This window comes from Dromiciops gliroides, chromosome 1, assembly GCF_019393635.1.
Source record: "Dromiciops gliroides isolate mDroGli1 chromosome 1, mDroGli1.pri, whole genome shotgun sequence".
Lineage (NCBI taxonomy): Eukaryota > Metazoa > Chordata > Mammalia > Microbiotheria > Microbiotheriidae > Dromiciops > Dromiciops gliroides.
Genome location: NC_057861.1, coordinates 438899421 through 438926458, shown reverse-complemented (window position 1 = coordinate 438926458; position 27038 = coordinate 438899421). Strand labels below are relative to the sequence as shown.

The 27038-nt window shown below is 38.5% G+C and overlaps 1 protein-coding gene across 2 annotated transcripts; it reads right to left on the bottom strand.

The window, feature by feature from the left end:
* Positions 1–1418: 1418 nt before the first annotated feature.
* On the bottom strand, positions 1419–26624 carry LOC122736254 (survival motor neuron protein-like). Of its 2 annotated transcripts, XR_006354178.1 has the most exons (10): positions 26471–26624; positions 21880–21951; positions 16811–16930; positions 16072–16269; positions 15299–15460; positions 13062–13133; positions 12232–12342; positions 9205–9255; positions 9024–9086; positions 1419–3838 (listed from the first exon to the last, which is right to left on the bottom strand). XR_006354178.1 is itself a non-coding variant. In XM_043978388.1 (9 exons), exons 1-8 carry the CDS (start codon positions 26537–26539, stop codon positions 9208–9210), a joined length of 852 nt encoding a protein of 283 aa, XP_043834323.1. In that variant the 5' UTR covers positions 26540–26624; the 3' UTR covers positions 7701–9086; positions 9205–9207. The 2 variants fall into 2 exon arrangements, 1 of the variants encoding a protein (XP_043834323.1); XM_043978388.1 differs by lacking the exon at positions 1419–3838 and having other exon boundaries at positions 7701–9086.
* Between the last annotated feature and the right edge of the window lie 414 nt (positions 26625–27038).

Below are 27038 nucleotides of genomic sequence, written 5' to 3'. Positions count from 1 at the left end.
TTCAAATTACAAATATGAAGGAAGCTTTAGTAGCTCTTATTGCCTCCAAGACAAATATAATCTGTTTGACATGAAAACCATTTCAGTCTGGCTTTGGCACACTTCCCAAGACTATCCCTTAGTGACTGGCCCACTTGCTGTCTATTCCTCTTACACAACACTGCATCTATCTTCATGCCTCGGAAACAAATCCCAAGAAGGGTGAGTTAGCTATGGTCCACACAGGTAAGAGGCAATGGCAGGGCCTCTGACTGCTGTCAATGTTTTTTCCTGTACTATACCACCTTATACATGTTGTCTTTTTGTTTGTTTGGTTTTTTTTTTGTTTGGTTTTTGGTAGGGCAATGAGGGTTAAGTGACTTGCCCAGGGTCACACAGCTAGTAAGTGTCAAGTGTCTGAGGCCGGATTTGAACTCAGGTACTCCTGAATCCAGGGCCAGCACTTTACCACTGTGCCATCTAGCTGCCCCCACAATGTCTTTTTAATCCCCAGGATCTTGTTTTTTTTTAAAATCCACAATTCCAATCAAGAGAGATTTTCAAAAACTTGAAAATTTTTCTTTCATTGAATCAGTGTTACAAAGGACAGATGGAGAAACTTTCAAAACACTGGACAGTGTATCAAACTTAACTTTGCTGGACATCAACAGATTCCTTACACATTCTATTAAAGCTCATGAAACAACTGTCAAGTCTTTGATTCAGTATGTGTCAAAACTACCTGCATTTGTGGATCTTGTCATGTATCGATTCATTGATGATAAGGATTTCAAAGTGTGCTCAATGCTATGGAAGAAAAATATCCTCAATCTCAACACCATAATTTCCTGGGGATGGACATTGTCACATTCTCCAATCACAGAGAACTAGAATACAATGAAAATTTATTTGATGTCATTCCAAAGAACTAGTTTTTCCACCTGGAACATAGTTTTTGAGTGTTACTTCCGACAGTAATAACTTATATTACGCAGAACATTCAAATATATATTTTGAATCACTTTTCCCATTCTGTCCCACCCTCTCCCCTCAAAACATGCTCTTAAAATGGTATGCTTTTTTTTGGTCTTGAGGTACATTTGAGTATGTTTCTAAGGAAAACAATATAGCCCTGAGAACCATCTAAGAAACTAATAAGACCTTTGCTTTAAGGGGTTTTATATCCCAGCTGATTATAAACGTAAGAGTAGGTTCCAGAGAAATCTTTTTTTTTTTTTTTGGTGGGACAGTGGGGGTTAAGTGACTTGCCCAAGGGTCACACAGCTAGTAAGTGTCAAGTGTCTGAGGCTAGATTTGAACTCAGGTCCTCCTGAATCCAGCGCCTGTGCTTTATCCACTGTGCCATCCAGCTGCCCCCAGAGAAATCTTTTTTTTTTTCTTTTTTAGTGAGGCAATTGGGGTTAAGTGACTTGCCCAGGGTCACACAGCTAGTAAGTATCAAGTGTCTGAGGTCAGATTTGAACTCAGGTACTCCTGACTCCAGGGCTGGTGCTCTATCCACTGCGCCACCTAGCTGCACCCCACCCCCAGAGAAATCTTAATGTATTTATCTGTAGGTAACCAGTGGACTAAGCTATTGTGAGAAAATAATTAATAATGGATTAATAATGGATTTCTTCGAGGAACCTAGAGATCAGTTTCTCACATCTTTCCCCGCCCCCTTACTCCAGAAAGTCCAGATCTGGGACAAATCCAAGGGAACAAAAGAAATGGAGACGCTAGTTCAGTGAGGGGATTAAACCACACCTAAATCATGGACTTTGCCTGGAGCAATTTCATTGAGAGTCTTTTGCATTCTTTCCCTTGGTGTCATCTGTAGAGTTCATTTTAATGTAGACTAACTTCCAGACATGGAATTGAATGATGCTAACCAATTAGCTTTGATCAATGTATAATGACCTGTCTCTATCAAAAGAGGATAAAAACCCTTGGAAGATGCCATTAGAGGCTTTTGGGTCTTCTGTGGCTGTTCATCTCCTTGAAATCACATGCTATCTCTCTGGGAGACAGCAATAGGTTGCTTGGGGCTTTTCTCCTGCTCCCACTAACTGTCATGTTAAGACTCTCTCCCTGCTTTCTCTACCACACAGCCTGAGACCATGAGAAGTTAGGGAGACACATGGTCAATCCTTTACTGGTATAATAATATATATGCTTACTTAAAACTTGTGTATATAGCGATAGCAATTGTAATTATTTTAAAAAACATACTATTCTTGTACCAGACAGCCTTTAAACTTTTAATATTAATTTATATAGGGCAGCTAGGTGGTGCAGTGGATAGAGTACTGGCCCTGGATTCCGGAGTACCTGAGTTCAAATCCAGCCTCAGACACTTGACACTTACTGTGTGACCCTGGGCAAGTCACTTAACCCCCATTGCCCCTCAAAAAAAAATTTAATTTATATAGCTTCTTAGTGAAATGTGCAGGACATTATTTGATAATTGTCTTAACAATTGACATTTAATGGAAAAGCAATACTTATATGGTAAGATTTAAGCACTGCTGGTATTTTCACTATAATAGTCCTTCCAAAATCTCTGAATTGTCATAGCCTTGGCATTTAATCTACTTGGGCTTGATTTATGAAACCTTGAAGTTTCCTTAAACAATAAAAATGAGCAACCTAAGTTGCTCAGAAAGTAGAGACCCAAGCCTAACCTGCTCTATATATACCTCTTCTCCAGATGTCACATCAATTCTGGTTGTGTGTATTATGTGATGCACATTTTTCTCACTGCCTCAATTAATTTTACCTATGTCCAGTAAAAAGATGACTTATTTTTTTCATTGACTAAGAGGATATTGATTTCTAAAATGTAATTGCCATGCCAGCATTAAACACCACTATTTTATTGACTTGATACCATATAAGTTTATTTAGCATTTTTGACTTTGATGTGTTCTTTCCTGTGCCCAGAATTCCACTCCCATCAGTGAACTGGTTGTAAATTTCTTGGATGATCCAGTGATGGAATTAAATTTATGGTATCAGGTGGGAATAAGTATGAATAATGAAATCCATTAAAGTTTTTGAAAAAAGTGCTGTAAGTAAAATTTACTTTTACTTGGCAAGAATAGAATGCTTATATTTCTTGGCTGTAGTTCACTTCAGGTCTATGCTAACAATATTAGCAGTCTTTTAAAACCCAGCTTAGGTGACACCCCTTCCTTAATGTCTTCTCTGATTATCCACAAATTCTCTCTGTTCCTGCTTTAATGCTTCAAAGCACTTTGCAGTTTACCAATGTATGCCTCCTTGCATTTAAAAAATTATTTATCTGTGTCCCTGTACTGTTCATATTTGTATTCTCAAAACCCAAGACAGTTCCTTGCATATATGGCAAGTCCTCAACCATATATAAAATAAACAGAATTTTAAAAATCTAAAAATATTTTAGAAAGTATTCAGAAGTTAAATAATTTCAACAGAATGCTGGAACAGAAAACACTATACTTAGACTTTAACTTTCATAATCTAAGTACAATTTGTACTCAAAATATGGGCTTTAGATTTAAGTAAATATAGTGACATGTTTTAAAAAAAATCAAAATTGGAAAAGTAAAACTTTATTCACATCAATAATAAAGTTGACTAAGTTTTCAACATTTAGGACTTTCACATTCTCACATTTTTATTCAACTATTCAAACATACTTTTTTCTAAATATACTTTGCAGATTAAGACATTAAAAACTTGTGTACATTAGAACATATTCAACAAGTATACAATGGATTGCGCTCTCCAGTCAAGTCTTCTTAGAGGGGGGAAAAACCTTTTTTCATCGTAACCAGGACAGGATAAAATAACCACTCTCCTTGGGAGAGATTTGTACCTGAATTTAATAGAGAGAAAGAAAATATAACATACGATCAATTATTTTGTTTATAAAAGTCCATTTTCTTATCATACTGTCATGGGACAAATAAAAGACATAGATAAGTGGACAGATATACCTTGCTAGGTTCCCAGGTGGCAAGTCCACATAGATAAGAGTTCATAATGCTCTTTATATTTACATGTTAATTTAAATCTCTACAATTTCTAGAACTTTGTATATGAATAGAGAAACATCACAAAGAAACAGGCAAAAACATCAAAAGACATATTTAAAAAAACAGATGATTATCCTACCAGATTAAAAACTATTACAAAACAACTACTATCAAAATGATGTTATTAAAAAGACTGTTTCATGAACTGAGATTTCAATAAACAGAAATATCAGCAATTTAAATTTTTGTCATCTTATTCCTCTCATCTTTCTCAATGAGATTCAAATACAAAGAATCCCAGTTGTTAGCAAGTTGTTAACTTGCTCCTATCCTTATATTTTATGAACAATTGCACACAGGTAGATAAAACAGCTCCTTTATATAGTTGAGTAAGTTTTAAAAATTAAACTTTTATTATCTCTTCTCATTCAAGAGATGCATGCATTTGTACATCATCTATCCTCTGGAATCATGGTTGCTTATTTCATTGATCAGAGTTGTATTTCAGTTATTTTGCTTTACAATGTTGTTATTTTTGCGGGCAATGAGGGTTAAGTGACTTGCCCAGGGTCACACAGCTAGTAAGTGTCAAGTGTCTGAGGCCAGATTTGAACTCAGGTCCCTCTGAATCCAGGGCTGGTGCTTTATCCACTGCACCACCTAGCTGCCCTACAATGCTGTTAATAGTACAAACTGTTCTGGTTCTGCTCACTTCACTGAGTTAATTTATCCAAGTATGCTCAGGTTTCTCTGAACCAGCTTTCTTCATTTCTTACAGGACAACAGTATTCATTTCATTCATATGCTATAATTTACTAAGTCATTCCTCAATTGATATGCAGTCATCTCATAGACTCCAGTTCTTTGTCACTACAAAAAGAACTGCTGTAAATATAGGGTCCTCTTTCTTTGATAACTGTGGGATACAGGCTATGGTATCTTTGGGTTAACACACCTCTAGTTTAGTAGCTCTGGGAGCATAGTAACAAATTACTTTCTAGAAAGGCCCACCAATAGTGCCTCAATGTACTCATTTTCATACAGTCCTTCTTAACTATTTCCTTTTTTTGGTCAATCTTACAGGAGAGAGATGGAACTTCAGAGTTGCTATTTTTCTCTAATTATTGATGATTCAGAGACTTTTCCCATATGCTGTAGACAGCTTGGACTTCCCTTGAGAATTGCCTGTTAGTTATCATTTGGAGAATGGCTCTTAACTTCCTTATATACATTGAAAACGAAACCCTAATTAGGAAAACTAGCTGCAAATATTTTTTCCCCTAAGTTAACTGTTTCCCTCTTTTTTCCTTTTTTTTTTTTGCAGGGCAATGAGGGTTAAGTGACTTGCCCAGGGGCACACAGCTAGTTACCTGTCAAGTGTCTGAGGCTGGATTTGAACTTAGGTCCTCCTGAATCCAAGGCCAATGCTTTATCCTCTGCGCCACCTAGCTGCCCCAACTGTTTCCCTCTTAACCTTAGCTATAATGGTTCTGCTTGTGTAAAAACTTTCTAACTTTATATAATCAAATTTGTGCATTTTATCTTCTCCCACTCTATCCCTTGCTGAGACGTGTGTGTGGGGGTGTAAGAGAGAATATTGTCCAACTGGATATAAAATGTAAGGAATTGGTTTAAACCCAATTTCTGACAGACTACTTTCCAATTTTCTCAGCAGTTTTTGTTATATGCATTAGGATATAAGGGGATCCCATGAAGAGTCACTCAAAGGATCATTGTTATGGGTAGCCATACCTCTATAAAAGTTTTCTGTTTTGAATGAGTATTTGGGATCATGACATCTACCAAACACATGTTCTTAAGTTTTTATGAATCAATGTTATGTCTGCACAACTGTGATAACAGTATATTTGCAATACAGTTTATTGGTTTAGTTCTTCAGGATAATTTAAGGGCTAAATTTAGGCAGGTGTTGAACTTTTAGCCTGCCATGATGTGCTGCAGTCTGTTTCCCTGCAATAAATAGATGTTATTCACTATCTAGAAGTCCTAAGGAAAACCCTGTTACCCTTTTGTAGTGCTGCGGGCCATCATAAATAGATGCACATGCATCAATCAGATATTTTGAGGATTTGCTGACAGAGTTGTTAGCTAAGTTCCTGAAGATGGTGGACTTTGATTCCTCTCTGAGAGAGTAAGTTGTTTCAAGGACCATTCGGAAAAAAGCCATTTCCTGGTTTGGTTTTGTTTTTTGTGGGGCAATGGGGGTTAAGTGACTTGCCCAGGGTCACACAGCTAGTAAGTGTCAAGTGTCTGAGGCTGAATTTGAACTCAGGTCCTTCTGAATCCAGGGCCAGTGCTTTATCCACTGTGCCACCTAGCTGCCCCCTCTTCTTCCTTTTTGACACTTGAATATCAATTCTTCTATAGTTGCCTTATGGTGACAGGCTCTACTGTGTGGGTTTTTGTTAGGCAACTTTATATGTCTTTTAAGGACCATTTTATGATTCCAAATATAATTTCATATTAAGACTGGTATTGTAGTTTCAACAGGTTCTGTGGGGGGGGGGGGGGAGGCAATTGGGGTTAAGTGACTTGCCCAGGGTCACACAGTAAGTGTCAAGTGTCTGAGGCCAGATTTGAACTCAGGTCCTCCTGAATCCAGGGCCAATGCTTTATTCACTGCACCACCTAACTGCCCCAATTCAATTTTGATTCAGGGTCCAAGTAGGTCTCTTAACAAATTAAGCAACAGTCTTCTTGATAACTTTATACTCAGTGCCTTGCCTGGAGGAAACCAAGGTATTTGTATCCAGTGATTCAATGTGACCTCTAGATCAAGTCTGAATACTTTATATCTTTCCTTGCCACCACACAGTAAGATTATCCCACTCATTTAATGTAATGAGATGAAGGAATTGGGTGTTTTTTTGGTAAATTCAAATTATCATCACCATCAACTGATCAATCAATCATCTAGCCAAACTCCTTCACTTTGCAGGAGGACAATGAAGGTCAGGGAAATGAAGTAACTTGCTTAGCATCACACTAACATCAAATAGCAGAGCTAGGACTTGGACTCAAGTCCTCTGATCATCAAGCTACTGCTCACACTACATACATTGCCTATTGTTCTCATAGCTTATAGTGACTGTGAAAACCACTTTAAAGGAAGCAACTAGCCCTGCAGTATCCATATTAATTAGAGAAGAAATCCCATTAAAATGAATTGCATGTCTTTTTGTGGTGGCAAGGAATTGGAAATTCAAGGGTTGCCCATCAATTGGGGAATGGCTAAACAAGTTGTGGTATATGAATGTAATAGAATATTATTGTGCTGTAAGAAATGATGTGCAGGAGGATTTCAGAGAAACCTGGAGGGACTTACATGAACTGATGCTGAATGAGAGGAGCAGAACCAGAACATTGTACACAGTATCAACAACATTATGTGTTGATCAACTGTGATAGACTTGACTCTTCTCAGCAATACAATTGTCCAAGATAGTTCCAAAGGACTCATGATGGAATATACTCTCCGATTCCAGGAAAAAAAAAAAGAACTGTAGAATCTAGATGCAGATTGAACCATACTATTTCTTATTGTTTTTTTTGTTTTTCTTTTCTGAGGTTTTTTCCTTTTTGCTCTGATTCTTCTTTCACAGCATGACTAATGCAGAAATATGTTTAGTGTGATTGTACATATATAACCTATATCAGATTACCTGCTGTCTTGAGGGGGGGAGGTGAGAAAAATTTGAAACAAGAAATCTTATAAAAACAAATGTTGAAAACTCTCTCTACATGTAACTGGAAAATAATAAAATACTTTTATGGGAAAAAAAAGAATTGCATTTTGTATGGGTAGTGTAGTTTAATGAAAACATCATTGGCCATTTCAATCCTAGTATTTATGAACAAAGCTGATGCCAAAGCCTCTCTAATGAATTTGGATATGAAAAAAGGTCTGCAGGGCAGTAAGCAACCTAAGGCACTAATATCACTGAGCAAGTTTATTTATTGTGGCCACTCCCCCAAACACATTTTTTTTCCCCTCTCCCTTAGTACTATTTTCTCCCACTGTATCATGGATTTCAACTCTTCCCTTCCTCTGCAACAAGCCTAGCTTAGTCTTATTGGTGACACCCAGAGCTTAATCCATCCTTAAAGTTTCTGCATTTTTTGGAGCCTGGAAAATGGTTTGGGAGTTATATGTTGGAGCTGCTTTCAATGTTTGAGGTGGGGAATTTGATTTCTGTCAGTATAAGTGACTCTAAAGAAAGTATGACATTGTGCAGTATTTGCTTCACAAGGGGTGGAAGGTTATATAGTACGAAAGAGCACTGGATTTGGAATATTTTCTCCTTTAGGGAAATCTAAAGCTTACAGGACCATAGACATCAAGCTAGAAGGGATCATCTTAAGTCTTCCAGACCAACCTCCACATTTTATAGATGAAAAAGCAAAGGCCCAGAGAAATTTTAAGCGACTTGTCCAAAGTCACAGTCAAGCAAAAACTGGGAACCAGTTCCCTATTCCAAATCCAATGCTCTTTCCTCTACAGTATCCTACCTCACCCCTGGAGTGCAAACATCATACAATCGCATGCTTTTGATAGTGATTCCAGATGGAAGTTAAGGAAACCATTTATCATATTAAGCTACTCACTGTAGAGAAAGCCTATGTAAATTGACATTTATCATTGACAACCCACCAATAAAAGGAAGTTGCTTTCTTATATTGATACCTTCTCTTTTTTTAAATAGAATGGGAATTTTTTATCTCAGAAACAGAACCTAGAGAAAGAAACATAAACTGATAAGCTCACTCTCTACTCTCCTCCTCAGCCTTGATGAAAATTGATCTTTGTGCCTCGACTAATACAAGAAACCACTAGTATTTAAAGGATCACACAATCCACAGTATATGCATTTTTCTTTTTTTCCCCCAGTGTGACTCCCCCCCAACATATTTTTATTTGTTCCAGATTTCCACTTTACTTGGATATACATCCACATGAATACACGTCCAGTAAACTAAGCGATCGAGAGAGGTCTTGTCACATACTTAATAGTTGCGGCTGTCATCTAGTATTAGGTTCATATCTTTTCTTCTAAGATGCATCTCCCACTTTGAAAAAGCAGCAGAAAATATCTTATTTTTCAGAATTTATTTTAGGACAACTTAACAAAAATAGGTATATTTAAGAAAAGTTAGATGATAGCAACTGTAGCAATGGCAGACTTACTCTTTAATTGAAGTGCTGGTGCCTTCCTTCTTTTTGATGTTGTTTTAAGCCCTGCAGAAAGGGGACAAAAATAGTAAAAAGGAATATATATATAGGCTTCATAAAACTGTCAACTTGGTAATCAACTCAATATGTTTATCTGTACCTTTCTGATGCATTCAGGTACTAATTTGTTTTATGGTCATTTCCCAACTGTCAGCCACTTCAAAGAAACATTTATGTCTTATTCATTCTTGTGTTCTGCATGCCTTCCACCTAGATGACTTGAACATAGGAGGCACCTAATACATGTCAAATGAATTAATTAATCCTAGGGCCATGGGTAAGGAGATATGGAGAAAAGAATGGGAGAAAAGTCCAGTGCCAGAAAGTGCTAATGCACATCCCAGACCTATTTGCTTTGATTTCTCTGGAGCAGGGGCTTGCCCAGGATTACAAATAAATAGTTAATGGCTAACGTTTTGGATGACTACTAATAGGCCAAGCAGCAAAGCAGAGATTCTTCTGTATCCTGATTTAGTAGTGTAGCAGCTAAGAACAGAACCAGAAGCAAAAAACAAAAACACAAAAAAACTGCTGGGTTTTGATTCCTTAATTATGAAACAGAATTGATTAGATTCAATGAGTGCCTTGATCCAAATGACAATAACTCATTGTCAGTAAACTAAGCAACTTTATTTGACCTGACCCCTGAATCAGACATTTTGCAATGAGAGACAGTGTAGAACAGGTGAGGGAAAGCTGGCCTATCAGTGGCAAGACCTGGGTACAAGCTGCATACCAGACAACTCTTCATGGTTTGACCCTGAGAAAGTCACTTAACTTCTCTGTCCCAGGTAACTCTCTAAGATTCTCAAGTCGCAGCATTGTTGCTGATCTCTATGGACAGATCATTGTCCACACCCTCCCTAATTCCCAAAATAATCTTCATAATACTTTCATAACAGTGTTTCAATTTTGCTTTAAAAAACCCTGTGGACCACTTAGCAAAATAGCAAAAATGACAAAAGGAATGCTGAAAGGGCTGCAGGAAGACAGCCACACCAATATAATGTTTTAGGAGTTATGAACTGGTTCAACCATTCTACATGGTAATTTCAAATTATCCAAGCAAAGGATTAAAACGGCAATACCCTCTAATACCATTGCTACATATAAACCCCAAGGAAGTCAGAGACAAAGAAAGGTACCATATATATCAGAACATTCAGAATAGTATCTTGTGTGATAGTAAAAAAAAGTGGAAATAAAAGTTGGTGTATATTAATTGGGAAATGTCTAAATAAACTGTCACACAAATGTAATGGCAAATTAATGAATTCTACAAAATGATCATGTAGGCAGAACTGGAGTATTGATATGAATCAGTTTCTTACAATAAGTCCATTCCTTTATCCTTGGACAAATATCTGATATGTGTTTATTTACAGCCTAAAAACTGCATGATTCTTAGTGTCCTTTGCCCATTTCCCTGCTGCTCTTCCTCCTCAGTCACTGAAGAAGCACAAGGAAGCCACAGAAGACTGAGGGCCATTTTAAATATTTCTGTTTCATGGGCAGTCAAGGCTGAGCACGCACACGCACACACAGAATATGGTGTATCAGGGGTCACCAAACTACAGCCTGAAGGCCAAATTAGGCTGCCCACCTGTTTGTTTGTTTTCGGGGCAATGAGGGTTAAGGGACTTGCCCAGGGTCACACAGCTAATAAGTGTCAAGTGTCTGAGACCAGATTTGAATTCAGGTCCTCCTGAATCCAGGGCCAGTGCTTTATCCACTGCACCACATAGTTGCCCCTGCCCACCTGTTTTTGCACAGTTCATGGGCTAAAAAATGGAAGTAAAACCCATTCTTAGACTCAAGATCTGGGCCTCAAGTCATACATAATTTGCCAATTCCTGTGCTATCTGGCAAGAGGGTAGAGCATAACAATTCACGAAGAATTAAAAGTTGTCCTTTAAAGGGCAATAGCAAGTCATATGATGGGTGTAAGCAGGCTGCAACATATAACCAAAGAGGGACCCTGGAAAAAGAACAGGGTAAAATACGTCATAAAAGAATTTCTAAGATGGAAAGATATGAGCTGGTCATGTGACATTGGTAAGCGGTAACAGGACAGCCAGAGTATATCACTAATACCCTCAAGAGATGTCAGAAGGATGGAATCCCTGTGGAGCCCATGGCATGGTGCATACCCACTAGAGTATAAGTAAAATTTGTTGATGTCTTGTTTTTCCATCAAAATTGTTTCTAGATTATTCCCCTCTCTTCCACCCCACAATAGGAAAAATATTCAGTTTTCCACATCTCCCAGAAAGGAGGAAGGTGCCTTCCTCATTTTTCTGTGGGGTTGAAATTGGTCATTACAATTACTCAGCAGTCAGCTTCCTTTTAGTACTCTCTTCATTTACATTTTCATAGGAGTAACCTTTTTCCTTTTATATTATTATCAACATTTGAATGGTCCTTTATTACATCACACAACAGTACAATAGCTCCAGAGGAGCCCATTCCTGCTCTTTGAGGACTATATGCTACACTTTATTTTTTAAAATAACATACTACTATAAATTTAACTTTAAATGTTAAGAAAACTGGAGCAGCTAGGTGGTGCAGTGGATAGAGCACCAGCCCTGGATTCAGGAGGACCTGAGTTCAAATCTGGCCTCAGACCCTTGACACTTACTAGCTGTGTGACCCTGGGCTTAACCCCAATTGCCTCACCAAAAAAAATAATAACAATAACAATCGACTAATCTTAAAATTATTTGCATTTTAAAAATGAGCTATAACATACAGGTATCCATATCACTGATTTTATTTTTAATAAAATCATTTGTGAGAGAAAATAACCTGAAAGAATTTATATTTGAAAACACATAATGAGGCTGTCGAAAAACTCAAGAGGAACTTTAAAAAGGATACCAGAACAGAGAATAACTTAAGTTTCTTTGCAGTTGCAGAAAAGAGAGAAGCCATATGCCTACAGAAGAAGTATTCAAGTAAACGAGCAGATTTATCACCTACCAGATAGTAACCAGTATGATAGCCACTCATGTACCAGGCTATTAACATACTTCCCAAAGCATCAGCATCTTCAGGAGAATCGGGAGACATGGGAGGTGGTGGGGGAATCAACTGCAAATGGTAAAATACTTATTAGAAACAACAAGCAAAAAAGTGACAGAACATAACTGCACATTAGTAGTATATTCCTCTATTGTTTTTTGTAATTCTTCACACAAAATAAAGATCAATGTAAAGTATTTAAGCCAGTTAAAAATAAGTCCACAAAATAATTTAAAATGAAAAATGTTATTTCTAAGTACAGAAAGAACAAAAGCTAAATTAAATGATTTCTTAAATACTGTGCTTTTAAAACTACCATTATTTTTCAGTTGAACTAAGAATGAATGATTATGGATGAATTAATCTCCCAGGACAGAATCTTGAATATTTTTTTCCTTATTAAAAAAAAAAGTATCTTATGACTGACCACAGTTCTTAAGTATCTTATGACCACAGGATATCTATCACTGGGTTGGCCTTGTGAGAAGAGGTCTCTCTCCCAGTTCTTCTCTGCCCCCAAATTTCTTTTGGTCTGTCTATGCTACTCCAACATTTAGAAATTCATTCCTTTAGTTATTTGAGATTACTGGGAAGTATGAACGATCTAAGGTGGGTGGGAATGCACAGCAGGACAAGTTCCTAGGCCAAGCTGACCCCAGAACAACTCAAACAGCTCTTTTCACTAAACTCGCTGAATAATATAATGCAGAATAATATAACACATGAAAACTCAATTTTAAGGAAAAGACTCCTAATTAATTTCAGATTAATCTGAAATTGGTACTTACTGGTGGTCCTGAAGGAAATGGTGGGGGCCAGCCTGTGAGGAAGGGTGGTGGGCCACTGAATTTCAGTCCAGGCTATAATGCAATATTTAAAAAAAGGAAAAGTGACCGGAAAGTACAAAATGAAAAACAGGGTCTACCTGTCCTAAAACAAAAAGGGTTGAACGTGAAATATTATCTGAAACTTATACTTGCAACAATAATAACTACTAGTATTTGGCTCTTTGAGGTTTATAAAGAACTCCCAAATATCTTGTTTTATCTTCAAAACCACTCTAAAAGGTCAATGCTATTATTATTCCTATTTTATAGGGGAGGACAGTGACTTACCCAAGGTCACACAGCTAGCAAGGCTGGAAATGAAGCTTTATTGGCTCCAGGCCCAGCACCATCTATCTACCGAAATCTAAAATGACCTTCATTCCTCTCAGCAGGTGTATTAGTAACCTGGGTTCAAAGCAACTCATTTACCCAGCTTCCTGGCCATGCAAGAGACTTCAGAAAAGGCAGGTAACTTTTTGGTTGCTTTCATTTTTAGTTTTTGAAAGTTTTTGTTTTTGTTTTTTAATTCACAAATAAAACAAAGTAAAAGGCAGATAGAACATCAGAAAAAAGGCGGCCTTGTTTACATATGATAAATCTACCGAATATTTAAGTATTCTAACCTTTATTTCACCACCTGATTACAATTTTCATATAATCTCACCTCACTAATAAATTAGGTGTGATTATTGAGTAGAAATGAATTGATCACACTCAGTCTTTATTCCAATATTACTTTCAGAATTATTAGATTAAAAAAAATAATTATAGACCCAATACCAACATGTCTCCATTGCAAGTCTCAATTTAATAGTCAAGTTATCATTCAGAGGAAATGAATGTACATGTCCTTAAAATAAAGGATGAATTGCAAATGAACACATGAATTTTAAGCTTTGATTTGTCTATCTAATAAAAAAAGTACTTCCAAGCTAAGTAAGGCTAGCAATGTCACTAGTTCATTTTATAAGCACATGTCATAGGAAATAATAGAATGGTCATAACAAAAAGGTTTTCTTTTGGTTTATCATGATCTTGTAATCTCTGATATAAGGAGCTCCCAGAAAGGAATCTGTTCATCTATCAACAAACATTTATTAAGCCACTTAACTATTCAAAGATACTAATTTTAAACCAATACCAGCTAGATCTAGATAACACAGGTTAAAAAACAACAACTTTAGGGGCAGCTAGGTGGCACAGTGGATAGAGCACCAGCCCTGGAGTCAGGAGTGCCTGAGTTCAAATCTGGCCTCAGACACTTAACACTTACTAGCTGTGTGACCCTGGGCAAGTCACTTAACCCCAATTGCCTCACTAAAAAACAAAAAACAAAAACCCAACAACTTTATAATGACTTAATAGCAGATAATCAAGAATAGTTCATTGTCTTTTCTCTAAATTCCTTGGATTGGGCGTTTGGATAATTTAATCTTTTTTTCTATCATAAAAGCCTTGACTCACACTGCCATTCAGTGTGTTTGATTCTACATGACCCCATGGACCATACTGTCCATGGGGTTTTCTTGACAAAGATACTGGTGTGGTTTGCCATTTCCTTCTTAAGTAGATTAAGGCAAACAGAGGTTAAGTGACTTGCTCAGGGTCACACAGCTACTAAGTACCTGAGGTCAGATTTGAACAGGACTCTAGGCTTAGTGCTCTATCCACTTGAGCCATCTAACTGCTCCTTTTTGTCTACAAAGTTTTAGTTAAAATGAGACAAATATTAAGCTTCTTCTCACCTAAAGAAAAGAACAAAACACTAGATCACACTGACCTCTGTCAAATGACTATTAATGTACACTGTTTAACTATATGAGAGGGCCTGTTGCTTTTAACATAACATCAGCTAGCTTTTATATAGTACTTTACAAAGCACTTTACATATTTGATCTCCTTAATATCCATGGAGGGGGAAGGTGCTATGAATCCAGTCTTTAAGGAAGGCTAAATGAAGTTAGACTTGATAATTCTTAAGTGGTCACTTCCTCATTAATTCATCTTTCTTAGTTCTCCTGGGATACAACCTTGTTCAACCTCTCTTTTTTATACACCGAGCTTGTTAATTTCACAACAGGCTGAAGAGGCCCAACTCATATTCAATTGTACTTCAAAAAAAATTTTAGACAGATCTTCTAAATCTAAGTTTTGTTGCTTCACACACAGCCAAGTAATTTCCAGTCAGCAGCACTTACCTTGCCCAGCCCTGGCACTGGGAGGGGTAGTGGCGGTGGAGGAGGGAAATAAGAATTCCAATGAGCAGCTTTGGATTTGATACGATTCTGTTTGCTTCCAGGTGATCTAGAGGATTTTTCACTTTCATCTGTTGAATACTGGCTTTGACTTTCATTTTCATTCTGGGGTGGGGGGGAGGGGAGGGGGAATGGTTAGTTTTACCAGGTATGGATAAATTGCTAGTTACATAATGGCCACAAGACCTTAACGTCAACACTTTGTCTCAAACAGACAAATTAATCAATTGTATTGTTATGTAAAGCACATTTAAAAAATGTAATATAGATTTAAATACAGTACTGACTTAAATGCAGAATGGCTTTTATCAAGAAATACAGTAACCCTGGGTAAGTCACTTAACCCACATTGCCCTGCAAAAAAAGAAAGAAATATAAATAATAATTTGTTTTACCCCTCCTTCTAAACAGACTTCATTTTAGAAATGTAATCCATGGGGGCAGCTAGGTGGCACAGTGGATAAAGCACTGGCCTTAGATTCTGGAGGACCCAGGTTCAAATCCAGCCTCAGACACTTGACACTAGCTGTGTGACCCTGGGCAAGTCACTTAACCCTCATTGCCCCGAAGAAAAAAAGAAAGAAATGAAATCTATATTCATACCAAAATGCCACACCTTTGACATTTTAAAATGTTAAGACACTGAAACAAGTTTTATTCTTAATTCAATACTCCATCTCTAAGGCAATTATACACAAACATATTTATACTCTTACTTCATTAATAGGTTCCTCATCATGAACTCCTTCATTGTTTGGAAGAAGAAGATCTGACAAATTCTGTTCTTCTTTATTTCCATAGCCAGTGTAAACTACAACACATGTCCCTCTCTTCTGATCAGTTGATGCAATAGTAGCTGGATATATGTTGCCATCTTCAGACCAAACTGCACAACAAGCATCACCAACTTTCCACTGTAACAAATCAACACACCTTTAAAACTTTTACATTTACATTTATACTGTCTACAGCACTCCTATATTTGTCTAATATGATCAAGAAATCATTACAGTAAGTAGCTCTATTTTCAATTAGAAAAATTAATCTAATTCAAAAGTTTATTTCCTGAAACTGAATTTGAAAAGTAAATCTCACAAGACAGTTTTATGCACACATAATAAAAAAGCAAAGAGATAAACTTAAGCACAAGTTAAAGGCATTCCATTTTTAGAGTACTACTTTTTTTTTTTTGCAGGGCAACGGGGGTTAAGTGACTTGCCCAGGGTCACACAGCTAGTAAGTGTTAAGTGTCTGAGGCTGGATTTGAACTCAGGTACTCCTGAATCCAGGGCCAGCGCTTTAACCACTGCGCCATCTAGCTGTCCCAGAGTATTACTTTTTAAAAATTTTTTAAATTTTTTAAAGAGTATTACTTTTTGAATTTAACAATTTCATTTTCCATAACATCATAACATTAAAAAAGCCAAGAAGTTAAATCTTTACATTTTTAAATACCTGCTTCAATGGGGCTGGGTTAGTTTTTTTCTTGTTTCTGTTCTTAATATTTTTTCTTTTTGGTCCAGCACTTTTTTGTTTGTCTGAAGTTTCAGAAATTTCACCATTCTTTAAAGCGTTCTATCAAAATAAACATACATGTTACTTATAAACACTCACTTCTTACCAACAGGTCCATAAGCCACACCCCAAAGCAGAATGCTTCCACTTCTTTATCATTCCACTCACTAATAAAACCATTATAATCAGGCTCTTTACCCTAGCACTCTATTGAAACTGTTCTTTCAAACATCCCAACAAATATTGATTGTGCCACTGAGCAAATGATTTGCCTTCTCTGGGCCTCAGGGAGTTGGATTAGAGGATCTCTACAATGTTGTCTAGCTCTAATTTTCTAAGAATTTAGGAGGTAGATTAGAAAGACAATAAGGAGTCTTAAAAATAAAACTAGGTACCAAAAGGGCTACTATGAAGTTCAAGGGACATATATATGTATTATATATATATAACATATATAATACATATATTATATATATAACAGAGAGAGAGAAAGAGAGAGAGAGATCCACAAGTCTTATTGCAGTTTTAAGTTAGCAAAGCTTTATATATAAGGTTTCTTGGGGGTATATATACATCCAAATGTATATACACCCACACCCACAAACAGGTTTGCACACATCCTTTCCCACTGAAGGGAAAACTCTTTGGTATAACTCTTTGGTAGAGCCTACCAGAGCTTGCGCTTCATTTTCATGACCTTTGAGAAGATACAGTTGCCTTTCACACCACAGTCAGGCATCAGAGTGTGTTCTGAGTGGAGAATTCATATGAGCACAAAACAGACAATTTTGCCCATCCTATGGCAACGTTAACTGTTATCTTTATTAACTTTTGGAGGCAATAAAGAACACCACCTGAATAGCAGTGAGATGACCTTTTACTAGTCCCTCTATGACCTTGGACAATACATTTTCTCTAGCTGTGCCTCCATTACATGACCTGTAAAATGAGAGGGTTCAAAAGAGAAGAACCTTTTAAGATCTTTTCCAGCTTTAAATCGATTACCCTGTTGACTATATCTAATGGCCTTTAGTTAGATCTGCTTCTGTTTGATAGATCTGGTTAAATGCCAAAACCATTTCACATTGTTTACCATCCTATTTTCTTGCTTATTGATGCCATTACTCTATCCTGGTTCTTGTGACATCTTTCTGATTCTTCCTTTCCTAAACCTTACCGTTTCTTTATTTAAAAACTCTCTATGATTTCCCACTGTCTACCAAAAAGTCCAAATTCTTCATGACCTAGCTTACCCTTTCAGTCTTATCCCTCACTACTCCCATGTATGCCCATGTGTATATACACACGTATGCATGTATTAATATATATACACATGCCCCTCCAAACAAAATGAATGTCCTTCCTCAATAGCTCAGCTCATGACATTTACCTCTACTCTGCCTCTCCACCTCAACTCTGCCTGCTGAAATTCTTCCCTTATTTTGAGACTCATCTTGAGGGCTACTAATTCTCTATGAATTCTTTTTAGCTTCTTACTGGGAGTACTTCTCCACGTATCATTAGTACCAGTTGTACTAATCATATTAATTCTCCACTCAGAACACACTCTGATGCCTGACTGTGGTGTGAAAGGCAACTGTATCTTCTCAAAGGTCATGAAAATGAAGCGCAAGCTCTGGTTATAGCTTTGATCATTTCTGTGGGACAGCCTGATTGAGCTATTTAAAGACCAGCTTAGCTAAGTACAAAGCAGCTTATTACCAGCAGGTTGATCAGCAGGTCATGAATTCTTTTCCTGGGGATAACCAGTGAAATAAAGAATGGACTTTACACCCCACTTCTCCATTTACTTCTGCTGTTAAAGTGGCAGTAAGGAATAGAGAGTATCGGGAATGAGTTTTTAGAACATTTACAAACTAATATTTCAATATCTTAAACTATTTAAAAACAGTTGATATTTCCAATGTGAAAACTGGCTCCACTTGAAAAATAAACATAGCATCATTTTTTGTGACTGCAAAGAATTAGAAATAAAGTAGACACCCATTAATGGATGAAAAAATTTTGATATATGAATTGTAACAGAATACATATTAGTACATGATGGGCCAAAAGTCATGATGTTATTAACTTTTTGAAAATTATTTTTCATTTTTTGCCATTTACAAGATTTTCCCACACATGATATAAATTAATTTCCTATATATACTGTACATGATATGGTACTGTAAATTAAAAACAAAACATAAAGGAGTTATTTGTGATTTTTGGCCCACCCTGTGGAATCAGTAAATATCTTAGTATTTTAAGACATAAATTTTCTCCTTTTATACAAAATGCCTAATATGGTAATGTTTTATATAACTGCATATGCATAACCTATATTTGAATGATTACCACCTCAGGGAGGGGGCAAGAGCAGGAGGGAAGGAGAATAAGAATTTGGAACTCAAAACTTAAGAAATGTCTCCTCATTTCCAGCTTGTCCCATGATAAAGTTATCTAGATTTTTTGGACGGTTCTTCTTGTGTCAAAAAAGGATCAATAAAAGAAAATTAAGACAAAAAATAAAAAAGATCCTTTAAAAGCTCTCTACCTGGTAATAATTTTGCTAGCCTAGTTTCTGCTCTTACATGTAATTGGAAGAATATTTCTTTTTAAAAATTCACTAATTCAAGTTTCATTAATTCAAACTGGCCTCTGCTTCTTGCTAACCAGAGTTTAAGGTCTTGTACCATAGTGTGACAAAACACAACAAGCAATAATTTCTGAAATTATTAGAGTTACAATTCCATCCAACATGAATAAAGGGTCTAATAAGTACAAGGCAACAGGTTCAGGGCTAGGTGTACAAAGGTGAAAAAAGTTTTTTCCTTTAGAGAGCTGTGGTGAGTAAAATTATATGTGGTTGCCTTATTTCTGTCCCAAGTTTAGGGAAAATTAGCTGGGGTTTATAATATATTTGTTACTTATAAATTGGCAGCTTTAGCACCAGTTTTGGGTATTAAGCATTTATTAAAACATACCAAATATTAGTCAAGAGAGAATACTTGGCTCAGAATCTTAAGAAGCCTATCTAGCCTAGAGGAGAGATCAGAGCTCTGCCTGGCCTCTTTCCTTCTCCAAGTCCCCTACCATGAGCCTGTCCAAAAGCATCTCTCCCTACCTCCCCCTCTGAAGGAGAGCCACCCTTTCACACTGCTCTAAGGTAATTGGCTAACAGCCTTCAAATCTATTGGTTTACTGGACTTGAGGGTGGTCTATGAGCAGAACATTCTGAGGTCAGAGTTCAGACAACACACCCTCTCTCTGAGGGCCAGGCTCTCAGGTAGGTGTGGTTTTAATTAAGTTAACTTTAAGTGAGCAAAGTCAATCAATCTTAATATTATCCCCTAGAGGGGGGCCCTCTGGGTGTCCCAAAACCCATTATTTTCTCACAGGGCATACAACATGTATGCTGGGCACACATACACTATGTATGCTGGGCTGGGTTATAGAACAGATATATAAAGAAAAGATAATCTGAGGAGAGACACACACAAACTGCAAGACTCTAAGGAGGAAGCACATTAATACAGGTTTTACAGGTTCAAGTAGCTGATTCCATTTAATCATCCTTAGTGATAGGTTAATGCAGGGCTTCAACAAACGTGCTTTGAATTAAGCTGATGGTTCCCAAATTTAAGAGCCAAGGAGAAAAGGACAATAATAGGTCTTAAACAAAAGTTGAGCAAGGGGCAGCTAGGTGGTGCTATGGGTAGAGCTCTAGGCCTAGAGTCAGGAAGATCTAAGTTCAAATTCAGCTTTAAACATTTACTAGCTGTATGAACATGGGCAAGTCCCTTAACCTCTGTCTGTCTCCTCATCTGTTTAAAAAAAAAGGGCATACACTTACTAGCTATATGACCCTGAGCAAGTCACTTAACCCTCATTGCCCTGCAAAAACAAAACAAAAAAAATGGGCATAATAATAGCATCTACCTCTCAGGGTTTTTGTGAGGATCAAATGAGATAACATTTGTAAAGTGCTTCTTTAGCACAGTGTGACACACAGTAGGTACTATATAAATGTCAGCTATTATTTTTATCATTATCATCATCATTATTGTACATGGGTATGTGAAAGCTCCACTGACCAGATTTCCTCAGAAAGGGATAAACTAAAGCCTGAACTAGTTCACTGACCCTGAGGAGACTGAAAATGCTGAAATTTTGTGGCATTGCAAAGATGTCAAGTTATGAAGGTGAGACATCAAAACTTATGAGCAAGAAGAGAAAGTACACTAACAGAGTACCCTCAAAATTCTGCATACTGTGATTCACTTGCTAGAGCCCATGGGAACCTGGCACTCAAGACTGGTTGGATCCTGAGTTAAATCGCTAACAAGAGAAATTTCAAATGGAAACAATGAGGTTTTACTACCTCATATCCACCAGAATGGCAAAGATGATAAAAGAAAGAAACAGTCTATTAGAGACGCTATAGACAAGCATGCTGTTATGTTGTTGATAGAGTTGTAAACTGGACCATTATGGAAAACAATTTGGAATTAGTCAAGAAGTCACCAAACTGTTTAATACCTTTAGAACCAGAGATCCTAGTGGGCATATACTTTAGGGGGAAAAAAAGGGAGATAAGTTAATCAAGTGGGGAAAGGCTAATCGAGGCTGGATTTACAAATGTAGTGGAATATCGTGCTATAAGAAACAAATCTGAAGAATTTGGAGAAAAAATAGACACCTATGAAATGACAGAGTAAAAAAAGCAGGATCACTGACTACAAGGTCTAAGAAAACACAAAAAGGAAGCAGAAGTTAAACGAACTGTAATGACCAATCTTTGTCCTGAAGAAGAGATAATGAAACTCACTTCTAGATAGAAGTAGTTGAGTAAAGAGGCTTCATGTTGCATACACTTTTTCTTTTGTTATAAAGAAGGGTTACAGTGAAGGTGTGGAACATGTACAATAAAACTATAAAGATTTCCATTTAAATTCACAAAAGCACATTCAATGGCAAATAAGAAAAAAGATGTAAGCATTTAATACCTTAAATGATGCCACAGCTTTGTCATATGCTTTTATCAATGCTGTATCATCCCATATATCAGAATCATCGCTCTGAGGGGAAAAGACAGTACAAATTACTAAAGCAGGAATTATATCTTGAAAACCACAACAACTGAAAAAGAAAATAAAGAATATCAAAAGTTAACATAATCCAGAAATTACTGAATAAAATTAAAGTCTGGTTTAAAACAATGAATTTTCCAAGGCATAGCCTCATGACAATCCTGACGTCTTCCCCCTTTTTATGGGATGTTATAGCTATAGGTTCAAATCCTAGTTTTTCTCCTGTTAATAGGCTCTTGAACAATTAAGGAAAAAGCATTTATTCAGTATTTATTATGTGCTAGTCACTAAGCTAAATGTGGGGGATATAAAGACAAGCAAGCAACACAGTTCCTGCCGTCAAGATAATTACATAGCAATAGGGAAAAAGACATATAAAGGAGAGCCGGAGTTGGAAAGGGGTTGGGGGGGGCCAGGCAGGTGAGGCAGCATATGAACATGGTGGCATGGTTTGGAAATGGCTCAGTTTGGGGACATCACAAATTCCCGTCCTACCTTTCCCACATCCTAAACCTCTTTGTCTCCATCAAAATATCTGGTTCTTTTATCCTTCCCTAGTCTCTGTCCAATCAGTCCCATTGTGACCTCCCTTTTCTTCTGACCTAGCCCGAGATAACCAGTTCAATAAGTAAGATTCAATATTCAGTAAGAGTTTTGACCTCCTGCTGGTCTTACTATGCTAATCTTTAACCCTGGGCTATTCCTATCATCTGCTTTCTCTAGTCCTACTCCCAAACTACTAGGGAAAGTTAAAAGACAAAACAAAACACTAATTATATTAGGTCCACTAAAAAGTCAAAGGCCCTAAAGAAGAGATGTGACTGGACATTACTACTCTCACTTCTTTACAGAAGCAGGGCACTCACGAGTGTGGAACACCACATATAAAATCAGATATTTTTTTTCTCAACTTGTTTTTCCTTCTCTTTTAAAATTCTTTATTATGATATGGTTCTCTGGGAGAAGAGAAATACAGTGGGAAATGTGGGTGATGTAAAAACAAAAAGTATTAAAAAATTTCATGGGCCCTCACTCCATACAGTGACTAGCTAGTTTCAAACTTTCTCCTCAAATCTCCACCCTATTTCCCAGGCAAATGAACCGGCCTCCTACCAAGGTTGAGGTGATCTCTTGTGAGCATCCTCCTAAGGCAGACTAGAGTTAGGGCCCTCAATTTTACTGGTACTCCTCCAGTAAACTTTAAGTGAGTTTATCAGCACTACCAGGTCATAGTTACTAAGATGAGGTGGTCCTACTTGCTAGGGTTAATCTCAATCCTATCCTCTTCCTTTTCCTTCAGGAGCTAGCTCTACCAATCATTTCCCATTTCTTATTTTCAATTTTTCCCAATCTACTCATTACTTCCTTTCTGTAAACTCCTTAAAGACAGGGATTTGTTGTCCTTTTTCTTTTAATTCCCTGGCATACAGGAAGCTCTTCATAAAGGCTTGCTGATTGCTACATACATACATCAGAGTTTCCCTATCTTTAAAAACTTTCTCGTGATCATGCTTTCATCCTGCATTTCTTTCCCTGCCTAACTTTTTTTTTTTGGTGAGGCAATTGGGATTAAGTGACTTGCCCAGGGTCACACAGCTAGTGTTGTGTCTGAGGCAAATTTGAACTCAGGCCCTCCTAAATCCAGGGCTGGTGCTTTATCCACTGTGCCACTTAGCTGCCCCTCCTGCCTAACTTTTTAAACTGCGTATATTCACTGCCAATGCACAGGTGATGATACTAGATCTAAAAGACCAGTGAAAGTATGATGAGGACTTGAACTAGGGTAATTATAGATAGAATAGAAAAGGGAAGAAAAGTCTGAGAGACCTTAATCAGGAGCAATCAATAGCACTCCATAGGACTTATTGAGGAAAGAATACAAAGGTAGCTTCAAGAAGACCATACCTGACCTTCCTAAGTTCTGTATTCTTCCTCTCCAGAACCTAGTACATTATGATGTCTGTGTCTTCTTGCCTAAACAAATGTTTGTTACTGAGTTGTGTAAGAAAATAATGGGCTTTGCCAATGCCCAAAGGCCCCAGCTAGACTGGATTGCTCGGACTGACCAACTCTGCTGATAAACTCACTTAAAGTTAATTCAATTAAAACCATACCTGCCTGGCCCTCAATGAGGGTATGTTCACAGAAGCCGTGGACTCTAACCTCAATATGGGACCACCCTCAAGTCCAGTGATGCTAGCCAATTAGCTTGAAGCAGAGTGGAAGGACTGCCTCTCCTTGGGATGCAGAGGAAACTTCTCAGGCAGTTTGTTGCTTGAACAGGCTAGTGGTGGAGGAATTGAGGACACTGTGCTAGATAGGCTTTTTCTTGGCTTTCTGACCCAGGTTTTCTCTTTTTTGCTAATAAATGCTTAATGCCCAAAACTGATGCTAAAGCTTCTAATTTATCAGTAAACCCTAGCTAGTTTTCCTTATACTTGGGACAGGAATAGGTCAACCACACGTTAAATTTTAAATGTCACAGTTGAATGATCCCAAAATTTGAGCTTGGATAAAATGATGAGCTCAACATATATAACCTGTATCAAATTACCTGCCTTCTCAATGAAGGGAGTTGGGAGAGAATTTGGAATTCAAAGGCAGTAGCGGTTTGGTTTTTTGTATCTGTATTCTCAGGGACCAGTATAGAGGCCAGGCACCTAGTAGGTGTTTAATAACTTCTTGCTGAACTTAAATGAAAGGGGGGGAGGGGAAAAGAACTTGTGAGGGAGACAAAGGAAGAAAGCTTTAAAGAGGTGGCATAACCAAGATTGCAAGGTCATCAAGGGAGGAGGGAAAATGAAGAATAAGGTGATCTACAGTATAAAATGTAGATGTAAAGAAGGTAAGAACTGATATAAGGCCAATGGATTTGGTGATAAGAAAGTAATTGCAAACTTTGGAGAAAGAAGTTTCCTTAGAGCAGTGGTGGCAGAAACTCAAATCCAAGGAGTAGAAGAAGAAATGAATGATGAGGAAATTTCCATAGTCAGTATCAGGACATAAATAAGCGAATGCTTAAAGAAGCATTAAGATCTAGGGAAGATGTCTTTCAGACAGGTGAAACCTGAATATTTTTTGTAGCTGGAAGGGGACAAGCAGGAAGAAAGACTGAATATGCACAAGAGACAAGAAATGATTAATGGAGTAAAATGTCAACAGAGGCAAAAGGATGGGGTCAAGATGTGGAGTTAGAGTAGCTACCTGGGTTCAAAACCTAGCTCTGCTACATGCCAACTGTATGAGCTTGGGGAAAGACTTCTCTTTCCTCACCTGGAAGAATGGAGGGAGGAAGGGAGTTTCAGTGGGAAGCTACTAGATGATCCCTAAGGTTCCCTCCAGCTTTAAAGCTATAATGCTACTACGGACATAACTAGAAAAATTGTTACTTTTTCTGGAATTTACCTCCAGCACAAAACAATCACATACAATTTCCAATTTACTGTCTCTAAGAGACCCGGAAGCAGCAAGTATCTTAGATTTCCAGCTGGACAGACCCTTTTAACTGTCACCTCTTCCAACCCTCCTCTCATTTGAAAGATAAAGAAAGTGACATTAAGAAACTTGTCCAAGCTAACATGCCAGACTGAGCAAGGAGCTGGAGCCAAGTAACTTTTTTTTTTTTTTTGCGGGACAAAGGGGCTTAAGTGACTTGCCCAGGGTCACACAGCTAATGTCGTGTCTGAGGCTGGATTTGAACTCAGGTCCTCCTCAATCCAGGGCTGGTGCTTCATCCCCTGCGCCACCTAGCTACTCCCTCAAGTAACTCCCTTAAGGCTGCTTCGCTCCCACCTTTGCAATCCTCAAGCATTTATATAGCTGCCATATACCAGGCACTGTAAGGTAAGGTACCTTGCCTAGCTAGGTTCTGGGGGATACAGAAGAAGGATAAAACAGGGTCCGGGTCCTCAAGGAGCTCACATTCTAAAGGGCGGAAAGAACGAGCAGACAAGTGGGGGCGCACAAGGTATGTTCGGGGTAAGGGGGAGGCGATCCCGAGAAGGCTCTGGGGAGGTGGAGAGGTGGGGTTGCCTCTTGCAGAAGGTAGGATTTCACCTAAGTTTTGAAGGAAGCGAGGAGGAGGTAGAGGGTTAGTGAAAATCCTGGAGCCGAGAAGGGTCGCTGAGTGTCACTTATGGGGGGGGCGGTCATAGGTGTCCCCGTGGTGACACCGTCAGACATGCATGACCGCGGAGCGGGTGGGAGAGGGGGGACCATTTCCTGCATCCCCCGACACGGCCTCTCTCCGCCCGGGAGTTCGTAAGTGCGTGCGCTCCCCGGGAGGGTGTCCTGAAGAGAAGCAGCTGCTCGCCGGAGGATCTGGCTCCGCCGCGGGGCCGGGACCCAGGGCTTGTCCGCCTCCCTTGGACGACCGCGGCCTCGAGGCGAGATGCGGGGAGAAGAGGAAGCACGTCGGTCCCCAAGGGGGAAGACAGTACCTGGGGCACGGCTCCGCCACTCGGCCTCACTCAGCCCAGGACACCGAGGCCGCCCGGGACTCCCTTACCTGCCCGGTACCTCTGCGGAACAATACAGGCTCCTCGTGCTCCCGGGCACTACCGCCTAACGCAGCCATGGCGAGCGGAACCAGCGACGCAAGGCGCACGCTCCGCGGCTCCTCTCCGCTTGGCCCCGCCTCTAGAAGACTTCCGGTTGTGACAGTTTCCTCTCGCCCCTTAGCCTGTTGGGAGAGGATGGTGAACGTGAACCGGATACAGACAGACACGTGACTTCCGGACAACGCGGAAGCGGAAGTAGAGACTCCCGAGTACGGCGGAAGACTAATAGTGGAAGAATACTGGAGTAGGGCAGGAGGGGAGGGGGGAGGAGGGAGGTAAATCTGTCTCCCGGTTCGGTCCCAATGTTAACTGTCCAGGTTCTCTGTTTAGTTTTTAGCTTTACCTCTTGGAATTGAGTTCACCTATGGATTAACTGATAGGGCAGACGCTCCACTTGTCCTCGACTACATCCCCTTTTCTCCCTCTTCAGTTCCTCGCCTTGACTTTGACACCCCCTTCCCGCACCCCCCTCCTTAAAAATCTTCCGTGGATCCCACCGCCCCGAAGCCATTGTCT